A 20,888-nucleotide genomic window follows, 5' to 3' on the forward strand; every position below is an offset into this window, starting at 1 on the left:
TTGTTCTGTCTTCCTTTTTCTCTCTTAAGCCTTCATGGAGTGGATGCTGCCTCCTCCTCCCCAAATTTATGCTTGTTTCAAGGTGTTGCTGCCTCTCTTTCTGGGAAAGATCTTTCAGAGCCTGGCTTAGGCTTCTCTTTAAGTGCTGTGTTTGCTACCAGCATTGTGTCTTTAGCTTTTATACATGATTGTGCTGTCATTCTCTTTTAAGCTAATGGATCAATGGACTTGTTTACAATGTGATATTTTCTATTAAATTCAATATTTTTTTAAAAAGTGGGTTTGTTTGTAGCCTTTGTCCCTTGGTCCTGTGGAGACTAAGTCTTCGCACCAGTTTCTGCAGCCCCCATCAGACTGTGTTGGTCTCCTCCATCTCCCACCAGTGCCTTGTAGCTAAGGCTCCAGTCAATCCCCAGGCTGAGGGCCTGCTCAGAAGCCCTGCTTCAGAGGCATTCCAAAGGGCTTACGTTTTTGGAGCTCCAGGATGGTGTAGAGGATGATGATGCCTTCCAGAGCCTCCCGGCCAATCTCCTCATCAGGATCCCCGATGCGAAGGATGAACCTCCCCAGCAGAAGCCCCAGTGCAGGGAATCCGGAGGACATCTGTTTGTGTTGTAATCTTAGGCATTGGGTCTTATAGGTTCAATAGTACTATACAGCAAAGAGCGAACAAAGCTGAAACGTCTGGCCCTCATAGCAGAGCCCTGTGAGGATGGCAAGGAATCTCTAGATAATGTACATGCACCCTCAGAGCTGGGAAGATGCTCCTCAGGAGTGTCCCCCTGCCCCCAGGGGTCACTCACAAAGAAAGGCAGGGTCAGAAGTGTGTGGTTCAACACAGAGACATTGCTCTTCACAGCCCGTGCTCGCTCATGGGCCTTTCCAGAGTTCATCCAGGGCCCCAGGGGCTGTGAGGACAAGGGCAAGACTCAAGGCTACAGGCTGGTTACCAGCCTCTGCTGCCTGGGTGGGCAGGCCAGCCTTCACCAATCAGCAGAAAGCTTCTGGGGAGGGCATAAAGGCAACTCCCCACAGCCCTCTTCTTCTTAGAGCATAGGGAGACATGGGATCCAGAAGCTGAGACTAGGATTAAAAGACCAGAATGAGGACAAAAGTCAATGAGGAGAGAGGTGAAAGATGGAGAGCCATGAGGAGAAAGATGGGGCAAGAATAAAAAGAGCAAAGATATGGGAGCAGCTTTAGTAGGAGGATGGGGGTAGAAAGAGAGAAGGGGCAAGAGTCTAGGGCAGAGCCTGTAAGGACAGGGAGGCAGAACACTGGCACAAAATGATGTCCTGAAGTCAAACCACTCCTTCTGGGTTCCAACCTCCCTACCAGCCCCTCCTGAGCCATTCTTCGTTCCCCTCCACCCTTCCTCTCCTCCCTGCTCCCACACCTCCAAAATGCTCTTCAGCCCAGCAGGAGTGGGGTCCTCAACAAAGAGGGCGTTGAGCAGTGTCTGCAGGGCATCCAAGGTCCGATGGTAAAGTATCTGTGGACGGGAGGAGGACCAAGCTACTAGGGAGCTTCTGGAGCAGACCCCAGCCCCAGGCAACCTCTCGTATGGGTCAGGGGAGGGGGGCGCAATTGGACCCAGGAGAGCTGCTTTTTGGTCCCCGCTCTGAGACTAACAATGTGTGACATTGGACAAATTAATTCCCCTCCACAGGTCACAGTTTTCTTATCACCAAATTGGTAATTTTTATTCCTGCACTTCCTACTCTACAGGGAGAGGAAGCAGAGACCTGGCATTTGCTGAGAATCTACCATGGGCCAGGTGAGTGCCTGGTGAAAAACACATCACAAGTGTTTTTGTGATTTAACAAATGAGGAGACACTTGTCCAAGGTCACACAACAAGGAAATTTCAAGTCTTGAGCGACACGAGAGGATGGGTGGGTGAATGCTCTAGAACTGTAAGAGCTAGGTAAACTTTTATCAGTCTCTGGGGAAGTGCTCTGATTCTTTTTTAAATTGCTACTCCTGGACCCAAATAGATTTTTCATCTTGCCCCTTCAGGGAGCCATCTCTCCCCCGCCCAGCTTCCTCCATCCTCTGTCAGACCACAGCCTGGTGTTGTCTTATGAAGGTGCAGACATTGCACGTACACAAGGCTGACTTTGAGTCACTCTGGGAAGATCCTCTCTCTCCTGCCTCCTCTCCTCCTGCAAGCTCCCCACATCTGCCTCCCAGGTTGTCATTGTCCAGGCATCCTAAGTCTGTGCACACGAGGGTTACACCACAACCACCAAGCCGGCCTCACAGGACAACTACCTCCTCCTTCCGGCCCATGTGCAGCCCACCGCTGTGCATCACTGACCTCTGCTGGCGAGGCCTGGTACTGCAAGAGGCCTGTTCTCTCTTCCCACCCAGCAAGGACCCCCCCCAACCTTTCCCTTGAGTGCACCACCTCCAGGACTCGGAACCCTCAGGCTGCAGTGATCCGCCCCTCACCACTTTCTAGCCTCACTTCCCAGCACTCTTGCCTGGCCCTCTAGGCTCCAGCCACACTGCCTCCTGGTCATCCGTGCGGTCACCACATTCTCTCTGCCCTCAGGCCTCTGTACAAGCTGTTCGCTCTGCCTGGGGTGCTCTTCCTTCTGCCCGCCCCATTCCCTTCAGCCAACTAGTTCTTCTTTAACCTCTCAGCTTCAGCCCCGTGATCCGTGACCCTCACCTAGTCCAGGTGCCCCCATTCCAGGCTTTTTATAGCACCAAGTACTTCTTGCTTATGTTTACCACTATGGTACTTTTGTATTAATTGTATGATTCTTTCATAATGTCTATCTCCCCCTGCCATTGCCCCTACTGTATCTCACCCCTGTACCTCTGGAGTAGGTCCCCAGTTTATATTTGATAAATGAAAGGATGAATGAACGTGGCTCACCCTGAGGTGAAACCCTTCTTCCTTAACCTCCCCCACTGACCCTACATCCCGCACTAAGGGTCACTCCTGCCCGCTTCTCCTAGGACAACCCTGCAGAGGTTTAAAGATGCTCCTGTGAGTGAGCCCTTTAAGGTTCTGCTTCTCCGGGTCTCAGCCCTGTTTTGCTTCCTTGCAGGCCAGTCCTCAGGCCCCGCCTGCCAGTGTTGGCTGCCTCCTCTGGCCACGCCAACATCCGCCCACATCCCCTCACAGGGCAGGGCCCAGAAGTGGTCAAAGCATTCCAGATGAGGAATCGATCCTTTTTCTGAAGATTCATTCATTCCCCAAATATGTATCGAAGGCCTACTCAGGCCGAGAGGTGAGGTGAATTGCCCAAGGTCCCGCAGCTTGAGTAGGAACGTGAAGTTCCTTATCTACCTCCTAGAACACCCTTTCTCTCCTTGCTAGGAGTCCACAAATTTGCATCCCTCTGAAGACCCTGGACAACCCCAAGGACCCTCTGGGAAGGGCCCTGCTCACCTGTATGGTCTCAGCTTTGGCCTCATCTTTCTCCTGCATGGCCTGCACAGGAGGCAGGGAGAATACACTCTTCACACACGTGTTCACCAGCTCTGACCTTTCCCGCACACCCAGGGCTGGGCAGGTGTGACTAGGGAAGAGACAGAACGCAAAGGTATGGAGTAAGGGAGGTAGTCCTGCGGCTAGAGGCCGGAGCTAAGGATGGAGGGCTGGGATGAGGGCTCCTGGAGAGGGGATCAGGGCTCAGCCTGAGATTCAGATCCACAAAGTGCGAGAGGAGGGGAGGGGAGGAGGGAAGTGAGTGTGGAAGGGAGACCACCCAGGCGGGGACTGGGCAAGGGGAGAGGAAAAGGCACAGGAGTGGGGTGGGGGTGCAGCAAAGAGGACCCAGAAGAGACAGGCAGAGCCCATGAGAAGAAAGAAAGGGGATGAGGATCAGGGAAGGGGCTGTGGACACCTCAGCTTTGTCAAGGTCTCCATGGCTTGCTGGCGGACGGAGCTGGAGAGAGAATCCAGTGGCTCTTCCTGGATCTGCCTCTGCACAGGGGACCGCAGAGGGGCCAGTGAGGGGTGGAGGCCGCTGCAGACCACCAGGGCAGGGCCACCCCTCCTCACAGGGAGCAGGCTGCAGAAACCCCTCAGCCTGGGCAGAACGCACCCACCTCTAGGACCTGCCGGCCCTCGGCTGGGAGGAGCCAGCTTACGGCTCAATCCTATCCTGAGCGGTCAGTTCAAGGCCACCAAAAAGACCCCATGCCCTAACTGGCTGCACCCCACATGTGGAGCTTAGTGACCACCATTTCCACAGCCTCGTGGTGGGGAGGTGTATTTCAACCATGGACTGGCCCGAAGCAAAAACACTATGAAGGGCCCTTGAGAGAGATCCTATTGAATTCCTTTAAAAATGTTCTCCTAATTACTACTCGCTTTTGATCTAGCACCTATACACAATAGGCTCAATTAATGTTAGTTAAATGAAGGTACCAAGGGCAAAGGTAAATATAATTTTGGACAATTCAGTGGTTATCCCTGTCCAACCCATTCTGGTGGATAACTGAGAAGTGACTGTATTTAGCAAAATGATACGGAAACTCTCAGAAGTACTCCACGGAAGGAATTTCCAGTATTAAATAATAATAACTCCTCCCAGGTGCATAATGCTTTACCATAAATTAACCATTGGGTTATGTCCTCCCAACAAGCAGTGACACAGGGACTATCATCACAGGCATTTGCAAGATGAGAAGAGTGAGGCTCAGAGAAGGGAAATGACCTGCCCAAGCTCCCTCTGGAGGGCAGCTAGAGGTGGAGCTGAGGTTCATCCCCATGTCCTGCCTCCTCATCTGTCCTCTTTCCACCTCCTCAGTGGCTGGACAAAGGACTTCCGCCGCTTCCCCACCACAATGCCACCGATTTGTATGTGGCTCCTGTACCATCATTTTCTTCACCATGGTCTTCTTCTCTCCTTCCATTTCCAGCAAATCCTGGCTCTTCTGGAGGGTGACGACATTTTTGACCTTGGGGCAACAGAAGGCAAAGCCATGAGTAAGAACCCAGCTTTCTAGGGCTGTCCCTAGAGCCCCATCAGCCACCTGCCACCTGCGAGCAAGCCAGCCTGCTCCTCCCCAGCTGCCAGCACCCCCACCCCTGCAACCCTCAAGAGAAATGAGAAACCACAAGGGGAACTTGAGGGTAGGAGTGCAGGGTGAGATTTGAGAAGGTGGCAGCAGGGGGCTGGATACTCCTGCAGGCCAGCATTTAGAGGAGGACAGATATCAGGGACTGCGAAACACTTCCCCCTTTCCAGTCAATGAAGGCAGAAGAGGCAGCAGCTGAGGGGACAGAAAGGGTCCCAATACCTCAAGCTGAAACCTCACCATTAGTAATACCTCTTAAGGGCCTTCTAGTATATACCTTTCTTAAGGGCACATCCTGGTCAGATTAAGGCATTCTGCTACCTGAGAGTGAAGACATTAACCAATGTCCAATTAATCTATTCATTCTCCTTATCTTACGGCAAAGTAAGAAGAAAGGTGAAATAAATGTTTAAAAACCAAACTTCATACAGTAAAGAGAGCAAAACAAGGTAATCTGATTGAGAGTGTGGTGGGTTAAAGATGCCATAAATCCTTTTAGAAAAATCCTTTTCCAAGTCCTGGCTTTCTCTGGCCTCCCAAGGCCTGCTGCATGGCCAAGACCTGGGTCAGAAAGGCCTTTTCCAGCCTTTCTATCCCCTTTAGAGACCCTCTCACAATTCAGTCAGCTGTTTAAAAAATGTATTGAGCACCTATGATGTGCCAGGCTGTGCTCTGGGTGCTGGGAATATAGTTGTGAATAAGACAGACAAAAATCCCCGATTTGTGGGGGAATATATTATAGTGGGAGAGACTAACAAGAAATAAGATGAATCAGGAAAGCATAGTGTGCCTCAGAAGGCTATGAGCACCATGGAGAAAGAAAGAGTCAGGCAGAGAAACGGAATGCTGGGGTTAGGGCTGGGGAGTAGGGGAGGATGTGGGGCGATCGCATCCTAGGAAGTCAGTGGGAGTTTGGGCAGGAAGCATACCAGAGTCATTGTGTTGCCATCCTCTCTCTTCCCTGGCAGGTTCACCAGGCACGAGGCCACTTCATCAAAGGCTCCTGCATGTCATAGTTTCAATGAGGAGAGAAGAGGGAGGATAAAGATATGGTACACCTAGTACCATAGTCCCGTCTCTCCTCCCCAGCTGGGCCCCTCCAATCCTTACTCCCCCAGCAGCCAGACTGAGCGCCCCTCCCGAAAGCCCTTCAGTGAGAACCCCATTTCATGAGCATAAAGCCGGCATCTTTGCCAGTGCTTTTAATACCCTGCCAGGTCAGTCTCCCCTGCCCCATCACCAGCCTTGTCTCCCGCTGCTCTCCCCTCAATCACCATGCTCTGGCCACACTGGCCTCCTTCAGAGCCTTTGCACAGGTAGTTTCCTCTACCTGGGCCAATCCACTGCCACACGCCCTTGCTCAGGTCTGGCTCCCCTCCTTCAGGTCTCAGCTTGCCTGTCACTCCTCAGAGAGGTCTTCCCTGACCTTCAGGCTAATGGAGAGCCCACTGTGGTCCTCTCTGGCATAATTTTATTCTTTTCTTTCAACTGTTAACACCATTTATAATTAAACTCTTATTTGTGATAGTAGATACCTGCTGTTTTGTCAGCCCCAGATTTCCTCATCTTTTGGTGAAAGAGCTTCTGTCTTCCCCATGGGTTACCCATTCCATGTAGCTGAATACTGAAGCCCCAGCCATCACCCCTCTTCAAATAGGGGTGGGCCTGGAACCAAGCTTGGCCAATAAGACAGTCCCATGACCCCAGACACAGTAATTGGTCCAGGGATGGGCTCTTGGCTGAGCTGGGCCAATATAGCTCTTTATTTGAGAGAGAATGCCTCTTTCCTCCTGAGGACCTATGACAGCATAGAATAGGGGCCATCTTGGCCACCAGAGGCTTGGAGCTAATAGGGAGAAGCAGAGACACCCCAATAGTAGTAATACAGCTAGCACCAAGATCTTGATTTCTAAGTACCATTCTCCACTAAAACGGACAAGGCGCCTTGGAGAAATGGCTGATTCTAGTACTTGGACAGGGAATGAGCCTGCCCAAGGGAACGAGTACTTGGGTACAGAATGAGCCTGAAACATCTTATACCGGAAAACAAGGATGAGGATATGTCAAAAGGACACAAAAGCTTGCTCAAACTGGGGAAAGTCTGAGTATCACAATAAATAGTGGTAGCAACAGATGATATAGCCCATTAAATAAACTAGGAGACTACACAAGTCTATACTAATATAAATAAATAAATGGCCAAATTAAGTTTGATAAGTAATGCGATATTTACATAGTTTCAAAGTACCTCCCCACATAATGTTTATTACAAAGGAGTAAATAGTGACTTTTCAGTAGAGAACCTTGGCAGCACCCTCTTACTCGAGTGACCGAAGTGAATATCACCATTAATGGAACAAATCAAAATAATATGCCACCAGATAGGATGCAATGAGAAAAGGCCAGCATCATTTCTGTTCAATTCTTACCAAAGATGTACGATATGAATATGATCATGAGGCAACATCAGACAAACCCAAACTTAAGCACAACTTACAAAAGAGCTGGACTGTAATCTTCAAATGTATCAAGGACATGAAAGTCAAGAAAAGACTGAGGACTGAGGAAACAAAACAGACTAGACATGAAAGTCAAGAAAAAACTGAGGACTGAGGAAACAAAACAGACTAGATAAAAAAAAGTGTCATGGCTGGCCCGGTGGCTCAGGCGGTTAGAGCTCCATGCTCCTAACTCCGAAGGCTGCCGGTTCAATTCCCACATGGACCAGTAGGCTCTCAACCACAAGGCTGCCGGTTTGACTCCCTCAAGGGAGGGTGGGCTATGCCCCCTGCAACTAGAAACGGCAACTGGACCTTCTGCTGAGCTGTGCCCTCCACAACTAAGACTGAAAGGACAACAACTTGAAGCTGAACGGCACCCTCCACAACTAAGATTGAAAGGACAACAACTTGACTTGGAAAAAAGTCCTGGAAGTACACACTGTTCCCCAATAAAGTCCTGTTCCCCTTCCCCAATAAAAAAAAAAAATCTTAAAAAAAAAAGAATGAAGGAGAACAAGAGGCATTTTTCAGACAAAAATGATAAAGTTTACCATCAGCACAATTTACTAAAGGAAATTCTAAAGGATATACTTCTGGAAAAAGGAAATCAATGCCAGATGGAAGGTCTGACATGCCACATGCAATGAAGTAAAAGAGCTCGTTAATATTTGAGTAAGTATAAGAACATTACATAAATAATATTTATAGGGTTAAAGAGAAGATATCACCAGTATAACATGTAAATTAGAGGAGGTGGTAATTAAATACGGTTAAAATGTTCCTAAATCTTAAGCTGTCTGGAAGACAAATGCATTGATTAATTTGTACTTTAATTAGCTAAATATGCACACTGTATCTTGAAAATCTCTAAAAGACTTAAAACAGCATACAATTTCCATACAAGTAGGGGAGAAAACAGGGAGGGAAAACAAATCAAAAAAGGAGAATAAAAAAACACCATAAAATAGTCACAACAAAGAACACAAACATAGATATCAATTTATCCATAATTGATAAATGTAAATGGGCTATGGATTGGCAAATACAGTTATAAAGAAGACAATGCTACCTAAGTTGATCCATAGATTCGATGAAAATTTCACAGATTTTTATTTTATTTTAGGAAAACTGACAAGCTATTTGTAGAATTCATATGGAAAAGTAAAGCACCCAGAATAGACAATCTTGAGAAAGAACAAAGTTGGAAGACTTACACTACTAGAAATCAAGACTTAAAACACAGTCATTAAGGTAATGGTTAAGGATAGACAAATAATCAAAGAAGCAGAAAGAGTCCAGAAATAAACCTACACATATACAGTCACTTGATTTAACTCAAAGGTGACACAGCAATTCAGTGGGAAAACTATGGTGTTTTTTATTTTTATTTTTTTAAGGAGGGCGCAGCTCACAGTGGCCCATGCAAGAACCGAACCAGCAACTTTGGTGCTATTAGCACCATGATCTAACCAACTGAGCTAACTGGCCACCCGCTATTGTATTTTTAATAAATGTTTTGGAGTAATTAGATAGCCATATGGGGAAAAACATGAACCTTAAGTCCTCTCTCACATAGTTTTCCAAAATTAATACAGGATATATCGTAAATTTAATGTGAAAGATAAACAATAAAGCTTCTAAAAGAAAATATGAGAATATTATCAGAATCTTTGGATACACAAAGATTTATTAAACAGGAGAGAAAAGCAATAATTAAAAAATTGATAAATTGGGTTCTTAAACATTAAGAACTTTAAAAAAAATTAAGAACTTTTGTTCATCAAAAGACTTTATCAAGTCACAGACTTGAAGAAAATAGTTGCAATACATATATCTGACAAAGAACTCATATCTGGATTATCTAAAGAATTCCCACAAATCAATAAGAAAAAGACAACCAAATTTTTTTAAATGAGCAAAAGGCTTGAACACGCACTTAACAAAAGAGGATATTCAAATTGCCAATAATCACATAAAAAGATGCTTACCATCAGTAGTCTTCAAGAGATTTAAACCACAATGAAATATCATGAGACATTTATCAGGATTGCTAAAATTTTTAAAACTAACAATACCAAATGTTGGTGAGGATATGGAGCAATTGAAACTCTCACACATGGAAGGACAAATTAATTCAACCACTTTGAAAAAACTGGTGATATCTACTAAAGTTAAACGCAAGCTTATGCCATGATCTAGAAATTCCACTTCTAGATAAATGTGCCTGTGTACCAAAGACAAACAAAAATGTTTATAGTAACTTTATTCATAATATCCATCAGCAGAAGAATGGATAAACAAATGGTGGTATATTCATATGATGGAAAACTACAGAACAATAAAAGAGAATCAACCACTGATATTTATGCAACAATATGGATAAATCTGACAGACACAATATTCGGCTAAAGAAGCCAGAGTCAAAACAGTATATATATTATTCTATTGATAAGAAGTTCAAAAGCAGGCAAAACTTGTCTATGGTGATGCAAGTCAGAAGAATTGTTACCTCTGCAACAGTTTTCACCAACTGGATGTAACTTTGTCCCCCTTGGAATATCTGACAATGTCTCGAGACATTTTTGGCTATCATGACTTGTGGAGGGGAAAGGGGTATTGTTACATCCACACAGCAAAGGGTTATCCAACACAAAATGTCAGCAGTGCCAAGGCTAACAAACGCTGTCCTAGGAAAAGGGGTATTAACTGGAAAGGGACACAAGGGAAGCTTCTTAGCTGCTAGAAAAGATCTATATCTTAATATGGGTGGTAGTTACCAGCATGTATACTTATGTAAATATTCATGGAGCTTACACTTGAGATTAGTAGTGCACTTTACATATTTCAGTGATATGCTTGAAAAAATTTTATCTTGAAAAAATGTTTCAAAGGCTAATACAATTCGAAAATACATTGTTTTTTAAAATGCAAATAAACAAAATGTTCCTATTAGAAAACAAAGATTGATCCCAAATAGCCAAAACAATCTTGAAAAAGAACAAAGTTGGTGGACTCATACTTTCTGATCTCAAAACTTACTACAAAGCTATATTGATCAAAACAGTGTGGCATTGGCATAAGAACAGACATATAGACCAATGGAATAGAATAGAGAATCCAAAAATAAATCCTCACATATATGGTCAGTTGAAATTTGACAAAGGCGCCAAAACCATTCACTGGCAAAAGGACAGTCTTCACAACAAATGGTATTGGGAAACTGAATATCCTCATGCAGAAGAATGAAACTGGACCTGTCTTATACTACATACAAAAATTAACTCAAATACTTAAGAGCTAAACCTACAAAACTTTTAGAAGAAAACATAGGGGAAAATCTTCATGACATTAATATGGCAACAATTTCTTGAATATGACACCAAAAAAAAACAGACAATAAAAGAAAAAATATCAAATTGGACTTCTGCAAAATCAAAAACCTGCATGTCAACAGAGACTATCAAGAGAATAGAAAACAACTCACAGAATGGGAAAAAATATTTGCAAATTATATATCCAATAATGGATTAATATACAAAATATATAAAGAACTCCTACAACTCAACGACAAACAAAAAACAAATTCAAAAATGGACAAAGGATTTGAATGGATAGTTCTCCAAAGAAGATATACAAATGAGGAACAGCACATGAAAAGATGCTCAACATCATTAGTCATCAGGGAAACGCAAATCAAAACTACAATGAGATATCACTTCATACCCTTCAGAATGGCTATTATAAAAAAAAAAGAAAAGAAAAAGTTAATGGAAAATAACAAGTGTTATTTTCAATTGCAAGGATGTAGAGAAATAGGAACCCTTGTACATTGCTGGCAGGAATGTAAAATGGTGCAGCTGCTATAGAAACCAGTTTGGTGGTTCCTCAAAAAGCTAAACATAGAATTACCATATTACCTAACAATTCCATTCCTAGGTATATATCTAAAGGAATTAAAAGCAAGGATTCAGATACTTGTACACTGATGTATATAGTGGCATTATTGACCAAAAGCCAAAAAGTGGAAACAACCCAAGTGTCCATTTATGAATAAATGGATAAATAAAATGTGTATGTACATACATTGGAATACATTCAACCATGAAAAGGAAAGGAGTACTGGTACATGCTACAACATGAATGCACATTATGTTCAGTGAAATAAATCGGACCCAAAGGGCAAATGGTGTATGATTCTACTTACATGAGGTACCTGGGTAGGCAGATTCATAGAGACAGAAAGTAAATTAGAGCTTACCAGAGACTGGGGAGAGAGGAATGGAAGTTATTGCTTTATAGCTAGAGTTTCTGTTTGGGATGATGAAAAGTTTTAGAAATAGTGGTAATGGTTACAAAATATTGTGTGTGACTAATGGCACTGAATTATACACTTAAAAATGGTCAAAGTGGAAAATTTTATGTTATATGTAGCCTATCACAATTTTTAAAAAGTTAATGTAACATTAAAAACCATTGAACTGCACACTTTAAATGGGTGAGTTGTAAGATATGTGACTTACATCACGATGATAAATAGACATCCACATGTAAAATAATGAAGTTGGAACCCAATTTCATATCATATACAAAAATCAACTCAAAATAGACCAAAGACCTGAATGTAACAATTAAAATTATAAAACTCTTAGGAGGAACATAGACATAAATCTTCATGATTTTGTGTTAGGTAATGATTTCTTAAATATGACATCATAAGCACAAGCAATGAAAGAAAAAATGGATAAATTGGACATCAACAAAATTAAAAACTTTTGTGTTTCAAAGGACACCATTAAAAATGTGAAAAGACAACCCACAGGTTAGGAGAAAATATTAACAAATCATATATTTGATAAGAGACTTATATAGAGAATATATAAACTTATACCTCCATAATAAAAAGACATGTAACCCAATATTTTAAATGGGCAAAGGATTTGAATTGACATTTCTCCAAAGATATATAAGAGGTGGATAAGCACATGAAAAGTTATTTAACATCATTAGCCATCAGGGAAACATAAATCAAAACCACAATGAAATACTACTTCACACCTACTAGATTGGTTATAATAAAAAAGAAAGACAATAACAAGTGTTGGTGAGGATGTGGAGAAATTGGAACCCTTATTCACTGCTGGTACATGTGTAAAATAGTTCAGCCAGTTTGGAAAACAGCCTAGCAGTTCCTTAAATGATTAAACATAGGGTTATCACATGACCTAGCCATTCTACTTCTAGGTATACACAAAAGAGAAATGAAAACGTATCAATACAAAAATTGGTACATGAATGTACATAGTAGCATTATTCAAAGTAGCCAAAAGGTAGAAACAACCCAAGTGTACATGAACTGATGAAAAAACAAAATGTGCCATATCCATACAGTAGAATATTATTTACTATTCAGCCATAAAAAGAAATGAAGTACATGATACATGCTACAACATGAATGAACCTTGAAAACATTATGCTAAATGAAAGAAGCCAATCAAAAAGGACCACATATAGTATGATACCATATATATGAAATGTCCAAAATAGACTGATTTATACAGACAGAAAGTATATTAGTGGTTGCTTAGGGCTGGGGGTGGGAGGATGGGTTGAGGGTGACATCTAAGAGGTTTGGGGTTTCTTTTAGGGGTGATGAAAATGTTCTAAAATTGATTGTGGTGATGGTTGCACAACTCTGCATATATTTTAAAACCATTAAATTGTACACTTACAGTGTATAATTGTACACTTAAATTGTATGGTATGAAAGTTAGATATCAATAAGGCTGTTTTTAAAAAAGATCAACTTGCAAAAACCAAGTTCCTATATATTATCAGCATCATCAATACAAAATAGTAATTGTAGTCAAAAATAAGACATGATTCGTGATAGTAATAAAAAACTATAAAGCACCTAGGAATTAAACTATCAAAAATGTAATAGACCTTTATGGAGAATTTTTTTTAATTCCAGTAAAAGCTTTATCCTATATGCAAAGGAAAACTTTAATAGATGGATAAATCAACAACATTCCAATAAAAATGCCAGCAAGAGTTTTTGAGAACCTAGACAAACGTATTTTAAAATGTATATGGAAGAATGAGGATTTGCTAATAGCCTTCAAGGCATGGTTTGGATGATGATGTCCTCAGAATAAATTTGAAAAGAACTTTTAAGAGGGATTCTTACCCTACCAGATATGAATACATATTTGCAAAGCCATGGTAATTTTTTTAATTGCAATATGGTATTGGTATATGAACAAACAAAAATATTTGGAGATATAAATAATTGAGATAAGATCTTCACATCAAAAACTGATGGGAGATTAATTTACAAAACTGCTGCATATTGGAAGTGAGTGCAGGTTCCAGATAAGACCCCAAGGCTTCGCTCAGGTGGAGACCGCAAACACTCAATAGAGGTGAGCTGGGCCTAGAGCCTGCCTTCTCCACTGGTCAAATTTTGACCTGAAAAGCCAGGTCTGAAATTTATCAAGAAAGAAAGAGGCATACATTTTTGCAAGAAAGTATATAGTTGGTTGACTTTCAATTTGTACATAATAAAAGTATCATGGAGATATTACGGTTAAGGAAATTGAAGCTCAGAGAGATTTAAGTTGCTCATCCCAACTTGCACAGCAAGCCGCGGCTAAGCACTGGACCTCTTGTGTAAAATTAATACATTGCATGTTATGCACTGAATGTTGTTCCCTTCCTCTCACCTCACCTCTCCCCTCCCTGCCCTATAAACGTGAATGCAGAGTTTTTCCAGGACAGTGCCCTCTCTGAGGCTGTCGCCCTTCCCATACTAACCCTCAGCAATACTTTGGAAATTTGTGGTATCCTTCTCTGTGTTGTTGCAAGCAGGGAACCCCAGCGGGAACTGGCCCATCTCAGCACCAGCCATCTCGCTCCACCTCTGCGGATTCTCTTCCAAGGGCACAGTGTGGGTGGTGTTGTCCTCAGAATAATCCTGCTGGCTGCTCAGTGACAGGGTGGAGGTGTCACTGAAGATGAGGCTAGAGCCCAGGCTCAGAGTCTCATTGGAGCCCAGGATCAGGGTCATGCATGAGGGTGGAGAAAGCATGCAGTCAGGTTCACAGGTGCTGGAGTGCCGGCTAATACCATCATTGGACACAGGAACTAGGGTCAAACATGAGGTCTGAGTGGCAGTCATATTCAAATCAGACCTGGCAGTGCCATCTGAAGTCACATTGATGGTTCCCTTGGAACTCGTGTTCCAAGCTGCACCAAAGGCTCCTTTTGAAACAGACCTAGAAATGTTATGTGAAATCAAAGGGATGGTTTCACTGGTGTTTGGGATTAAGGTTCCACAAGAACCTGGAGCCACATTCAGGTCCAGCTTGGAGATGGTTTTTAAGTCTGCACTGAGCAGCTGATTAGAGTTGGAATCCAGAGAAGAGTTTGAGGCTGGAATAAGGAGTGTTTTTGAGTCTGGCCTGGAAATACAGTGGCCAAGAACTAGGGCTTCTCTTGAAGAGGACCTTATAAGTGGGTTTGATTCAGATCTGGAAGGATTGGAGTTACTCTGACCCAAATCAAAAACGTTGCTTGAGTGGGAATTGAAGGCCACTTCAGAATTCAGCCCAGAGTGGTTCTCCAAGCTCAGACCCTGGGCCTCGGTCGAGCCAGGGCTTGGAATGAGGTTTGAAGCTAGACATAGGGCCCCCTGTGAGTTAGGCTTTGAGATGTGATTCGACTCCAGGCTCAGGGCTTCACCAGAGGGGGAAGCGGTGATCTGGAGGGAGGCTGGAGCCACAGCCCTACTGTCTTCAGGTCTGGAGGTATTATCAGACACTAGGCCAGGGCCCTCCTCAGAGACAGTATTCAGTATTGGATTAAGGTCTGGAACAAGAGCCAAGCCAGGACTCAGGGGTGGATTTAAGGTAGGAATAAGGTTCATGTCTGGGTTGGGTGCAGAGATGGTGCCAGAGCCTAAAGTTGGGGCTTCAGTGGAGTTGAGACTAGGTGTCATCTTTGGGTCTTCACAGAGGACCAGACTAGCCCTTGGACTCAGAGCCATGTCTGGTCTGGAGGTCTCTCAATGCCACTGCCCCCTTCTCTCCAATATCCGACTGTTGAGCTCCCTACTGTGCTCCTAAGAGAGTAAAAAAGCAAATTCAGTCATGTCTCATGTATTAAAACTTTTCCATGGCTCCCCACTATCTTTAAGATGAAGCCCTTGTGTAACTTACAAGGTCCTCCATGACCACACCTACCCCGCCTTTCTAGCCCCATCCTACATGGCAAAATATTCATCACACTTCATTCCAATGACTCATTTAGTGGTCTAGCACCTGCTAGAGATGAGCTCCACACTGGCAAGAACATAAATATGAATAATAAAATGACAATCACTATGTATCTATCAATAATTACTTTAAATATAAATGAATTAAATGCTCCAATCAAAAGATATAGGGTAGCTGAATGGATAAGAAAACAAGATCCATACATATGCTGTCTACAAGAGACCCACTTCAGATCAAAAGACACACACAGACTCAGAGTAAAGAGATAGAAAAGATATGTCATGCAAATGGAAACAACAAAAAGCTGGAGTAGCAATACTTACATCAAACAAAGTCTATAAGAAGAGATAAAGAGGAACATTACATAATGATAAAGGGATCAATCCAATAATAGGATATAACCCTTGCAAACATTTATGCACCCAACATAGGAACACCTAAATATATAAAGAAATATTAACTGACATAAAGGGAGAGATCGACAGAAACACAACTATAACAGGGACTTTAACACACCATTGGCACCAATGGACAGATCTTCCAGACAGAAAACCAACAAGAAAACTGTGACCTTAAATGACACACTAGACCAGATGAATTTAATTGATATTTTTAAAGCATTTCACCCAAAAGCAGCAGAATATGCATTCTTTGCAAGTGCACATGGAACATTTTTCAAGATAGACCATATGTTAGGCCACAAAACAAGACTCAATAAATTTAAGATTGAAATCATATCAAGCATCTTCTCTGACCACAATGGTATGAAACTACAAATCAATTACAAGAAAAAACTGAAAAATACACAAAGACATAGAGGCTAAATGACATGCCACTAAGTAGTATTTGGTTCAACAATGAGATCAAGGAAAAAAATCAAAAGATACCTCGAGACAAATGAAAATGAAAACACAATGACCCCAAATCTAAGGGTCACAGTGAAAGCATCCTAAAAAGAAAATTCATAGCAATAAAGGCCTACCTCAAGAAACAAGAAAAATCTCAAATAAAAAATCTAAATTTACATTTAAAAGAACTAGAAAAAGAATTACAAACAAAGCCCAAAGTTGTAGAAGGTAGGAAATAATAAAGATCAGAGTGGAAATAAATGAAATCGAGTCTTAAAAAAAAATACAAAGATCAACGAAACCAAAAGCTGGTTCTTTGAAAAGATAAAAAAAAAATTGATAAACCTTTAACCAGACTCATGAAGAATAAAAGAGAGAGGACCGAAATAAGCAAAACCAGAAGTGAAAGAGAAGTGACAATTGACATCCCACAGAAATACAAAGAATTATAAGAAAATATTATGAATGATTATTTGCCAAAAAATTGGTCAACCTGGAAGAAACGAATAAATTCCTAAAAACATACAGTCTTTAAAAACTGAATCAAAAAGAAACAAAAAAGAAACCAAAAAAAGAAAAAAAGAAAAAAGAAACCGATCGATTACTACTAACAAAATTGAATCAGTAATAAAAAAAACTCCCAACAAATGAAAGTCCTGGACCGGATGGCTTCACAGGTGAATTTTACCAAACATTCAAAGAAGAATTAACACCTATCTTCCTCAAATTTCAAAAAATTCAAGAGGAGGGAAAGCCTCTAAGCTCATTTTACAAAGCCAGCATTACCCTGATTCCAAAACCAAATGAAAACATTTTTTAAAAAGAAAACTATAGGCTGATATCCCTGATGAACATAGATGCAAAAATTCTTAACAAAATATTAGCAAACTGAATTTAGCAATACATTAAAAAGATAATACACCATGATCAAGTTGAATTTACTCCTGGGATGCAAGGTTGGTTCAATACCCACAAATCATTTAGTGTAATACACCACATAAACAAAATGAAAGATAAAAATCATATAATCATATCAATAGGTGCAGAAAAAGTGTTTTACAAAATCCAGCATCCATCGATAATAAAACTCTCAGTAAAGTGGGAATAGAGGAAATATACCTCAACATAATAAAGGCTATAAATGCCAAACCCTCAGCTAACATCATACTCAATGGGAAAAAACTAAAAGTGTTTTCCTTGAGATCAGGAACAAGACAAGGATGGCCACTTTTACCACTTTTATTCAACATAGTATTGGAAGTCCTAGTCACAGCAATCAGACAAGAAAAAGAAATAAAAGCATCCAAATTTGAAAAGAAGAAGTAAAATTGTCATTATTTGCAGATGACTTAATGCTATATATATAGAGAACCCTAAAGATTCCACCAAAAAAAAAAAAAAACTATTCAAACTGATAAATGAATTCAGTAAAGTAGCAGGATAAAAAATTAATATTCAGAAATTCATTCATTTTTTTAAGTTTTTTTTTTAATTAAAGTTTATTGGGGTGACGATTGTTAGTAAAGTTACATAGATTTCAGGTGTACAATTCTGTATTACATTATCTATAAATCACACTGTGCGTTCACCACCCAGAGTCAGTTCTCTTCCATCACCATATATTTGATCCCCTTTACCCTCCTCTATCATCCCTCTTCCCCCTTACCCTCTGATAACCACTAAACTATTGTCTGTGTCAATGAGTTTTTGTTTCTCATTTGTTTATCTTGTTCTTTTGTTGTTTTTGGTTTATATACCACATATCAGTGAAATCATATGGTTCTCTGCTTTTTCCGTCTGACTTATTTTGCTTAGCATTATCTCAAGATCCATCCATGTTGTCACAAATGGTCCTGTTTCATCTTTTCTTACCATCGAATAGTATTCCATTGTGTATATATACCACAACTTCTTTATCCATTCATGTATCAAAGGACATTTTGGTTGTTTCCTTGTCTTGGCCACCGTAAACAGAGCTGCAATGAACATTGGAGCACACTTATCTTTGTGTATAAATGTTTTCAGATTTTTTGGGTAGATACCCAGGAGAGGGATTGCTGGGTCATATGGTAATTCTATTTGTAATTTTTTGAGAAACCTCCACACAGCCTTCCATAGCGGCTGCACCAATCTGCATTCCCACCAACAGTGTATGAGGGTTCCTTTTTCTCCACAGCCTCTCCAACACTTGTTACTATTTGTCTTGTTGAGATAGCCATTCTAACTGGAGTGAGGTAATATCTCATTTTGGTTTTTATTTGCATTTCTCTGATGATTAGTGATGTTGAGCATTTTTTCATGTTTATTTGCCATTTGTATGTCCTCTTTGGAGAAATGTCTCTTCAGGTCCTCTGCCCATTTTTCAATTGGGTTGTTTGTTTTTTTGTTGTTGAGTTGCATGAGTTCCTTGTACATTTTGGATATTAGCCCCTTATCGGAGGAACTGTTTGCAAAAATCTTCTCCCATTCAGTTGGTTGCCTCTTTATTTTGTCAATGGCTTCTTTTGCTGTGCAGAAGCTTTACAGTTTGATATAGTCCCATTCATTTATTTTAGCTTTTACTTCCATTGCCTTTGGAGTCAAATTCATAAAATACTCTTTGAACCAGAGGTCCATAAGTTTAGTACCTATGTTTTTTTCTTTGCAGTTTATTGTTTCAGGTCTTATGCTTAAGTCTTTGATCCATTTTGAATTAATTTTGGTATATAGTGACAGATAGCAGTTCAGTTTCATTCTTTTGCACGTGGCTTTCCAATTCTGCCAGCACCATTTATAGAACAGGCTGTCTTTCCTCCATTGTATGTTTTTTGCTTCTTTGTCAAAAATTATCTGTCCATATTTATGTGGTCTTATTTCTGGGTTCTCAATTCTATTCCATTGGTCTATGTGTCTGTTTTTCTGCCAATACCATGCTGTTTTGATTATTGTTGCCCTGTATTACAAGCTAAAGTCAGGGAATGTGATACTTCTAGCATTGTTCTTTTTTCTTAGAATTGCTTTAACTATTAGGGGTCTTTTGTGGTTCCAAACAAATCTGATGATTTTTTGTTCTATTTCTTTAAAAAATGCCATTGGGATTTTGATGGAGATTGCATTAAATCTGTATATTGCTTTGGGAAATATGGCCATTTTAACTATGTTGATTCTTCCAATCCATGAGCATGGAATGTCTTTCCATTTCTTTGTGTCTTCTTCAATTTCTTTTACAAATGTCTTATAGTTTTCAGCATATAGGTCTTTCACATCCTTGGTTAAGTTTATTCCTAGGTATTTTATTCTTTGTGCTGCAATTGGAAAAGGAATTGTTTTTTGTATTTCTTTTTCTGAGATTTCATTGTTAGTATACAGGAATGCAATGGACTTTTGTATGTTGATTTTGTAGCCGGCAACTTTACTGTATTCATTGATTGTTTCTAACAGCTTTTTGGTAGAGCTTTAGAGTTTTCTATATATGGCATCATGTCATCTGCAAAGAGTGACAATTTAACTTCTTCATTCCCAATTTGGATGCCTTTTATTTCTTTCTCTTGCCTGATTGCTCTGGTGAGGACTTCCAACACTATGTTGAAAAGCAGAGGTGACAGGGGACAACCCTGTCATGTTCCTGAACGCAGAGCAAAGAGCTTCAGTTTTTCACCTTTAATTATGAGAATTAGCTGAGGGTTTTTCATATATGGCCTTTCTTATGTTAAGGTATTTTCCTTCTATACCTATTTTATTAAGTGTTTTAATCATAAATGGATGTTGTATCTTGTCAAATGTTTTTTCTGCATCAGTTGATATAATCATATTTTTGTCCTTTATTTTGTTTATGTGATGTATCACACTGATGGATTTGCATATGTTGAACCATACTTGTACCCCTGGGATAAACCCCACTTGGTCGTGATGAATAATCAATTCATTCATTTTTATATACCAATAATGAATGGTCAGAAAGAAAAATTAAGAAAACAGTCACATTTACAATCACATTAAAAAAACAAAAACCTAGGAATAAATTTAACCGAAGTGGTAAAAGACCTGTATTCAGAAAACTACAAGATAGTGAACAAAGAAACTGAAGAAGATACAAAAAAATGGAAGAATATACCATGATCATGAATAGGAAGAATTAACATAATTAAAATGTACATACTATCCAAAGCAATCTATAGATTCAATGCAATCCCTATCAAAATACCAATGGCATGTTTCACAGAACTTGAACAAACAACCTTAAAA

At 40.8% G+C, this 20,888-nt stretch overlaps 1 protein-coding gene across 1 annotated transcript in view; it reads right to left on the reverse strand.

Annotated features, from left to right (window-relative positions):
• Window positions 1-15,587, reverse strand: part of MROH7 (maestro heat like repeat family member 7) — a gene marked incomplete at both ends in the record, with an annotated part of 43,714 nt that extends 28,127 nt beyond the window's left edge. The window contains 8 exons of the mRNA XM_081054855.1: window positions 468-603; window positions 804-908; window positions 1,397-1,492; window positions 3,406-3,535; window positions 3,863-3,942; window positions 4,839-4,922; window positions 5,972-6,045; window positions 14,357-15,587. Of these exons, the coding sequence (XP_080910981.1) occupies window positions 468-603; window positions 804-908; window positions 1,397-1,492; window positions 3,406-3,535; window positions 3,863-3,942; window positions 4,839-4,922; window positions 5,972-6,045; window positions 14,357-15,587 (1,936 nt within the window). The remainder of the gene's footprint in view (window positions 1-467; window positions 604-803; window positions 909-1,396; window positions 1,493-3,405; window positions 3,536-3,862; window positions 3,943-4,838; window positions 4,923-5,971; window positions 6,046-14,356) is intronic.
• Between the last annotated feature and the right edge of the window lie 5,301 nt (window positions 15,588-20,888).

The sequence above is a fragment of the Rhinolophus hipposideros genome (assembly GCF_964194185.1).
Source record: "Rhinolophus hipposideros genome assembly, chromosome: 8".
NCBI lineage: Eukaryota > Metazoa > Chordata > Mammalia > Chiroptera > Rhinolophidae > Rhinolophus > Rhinolophus hipposideros.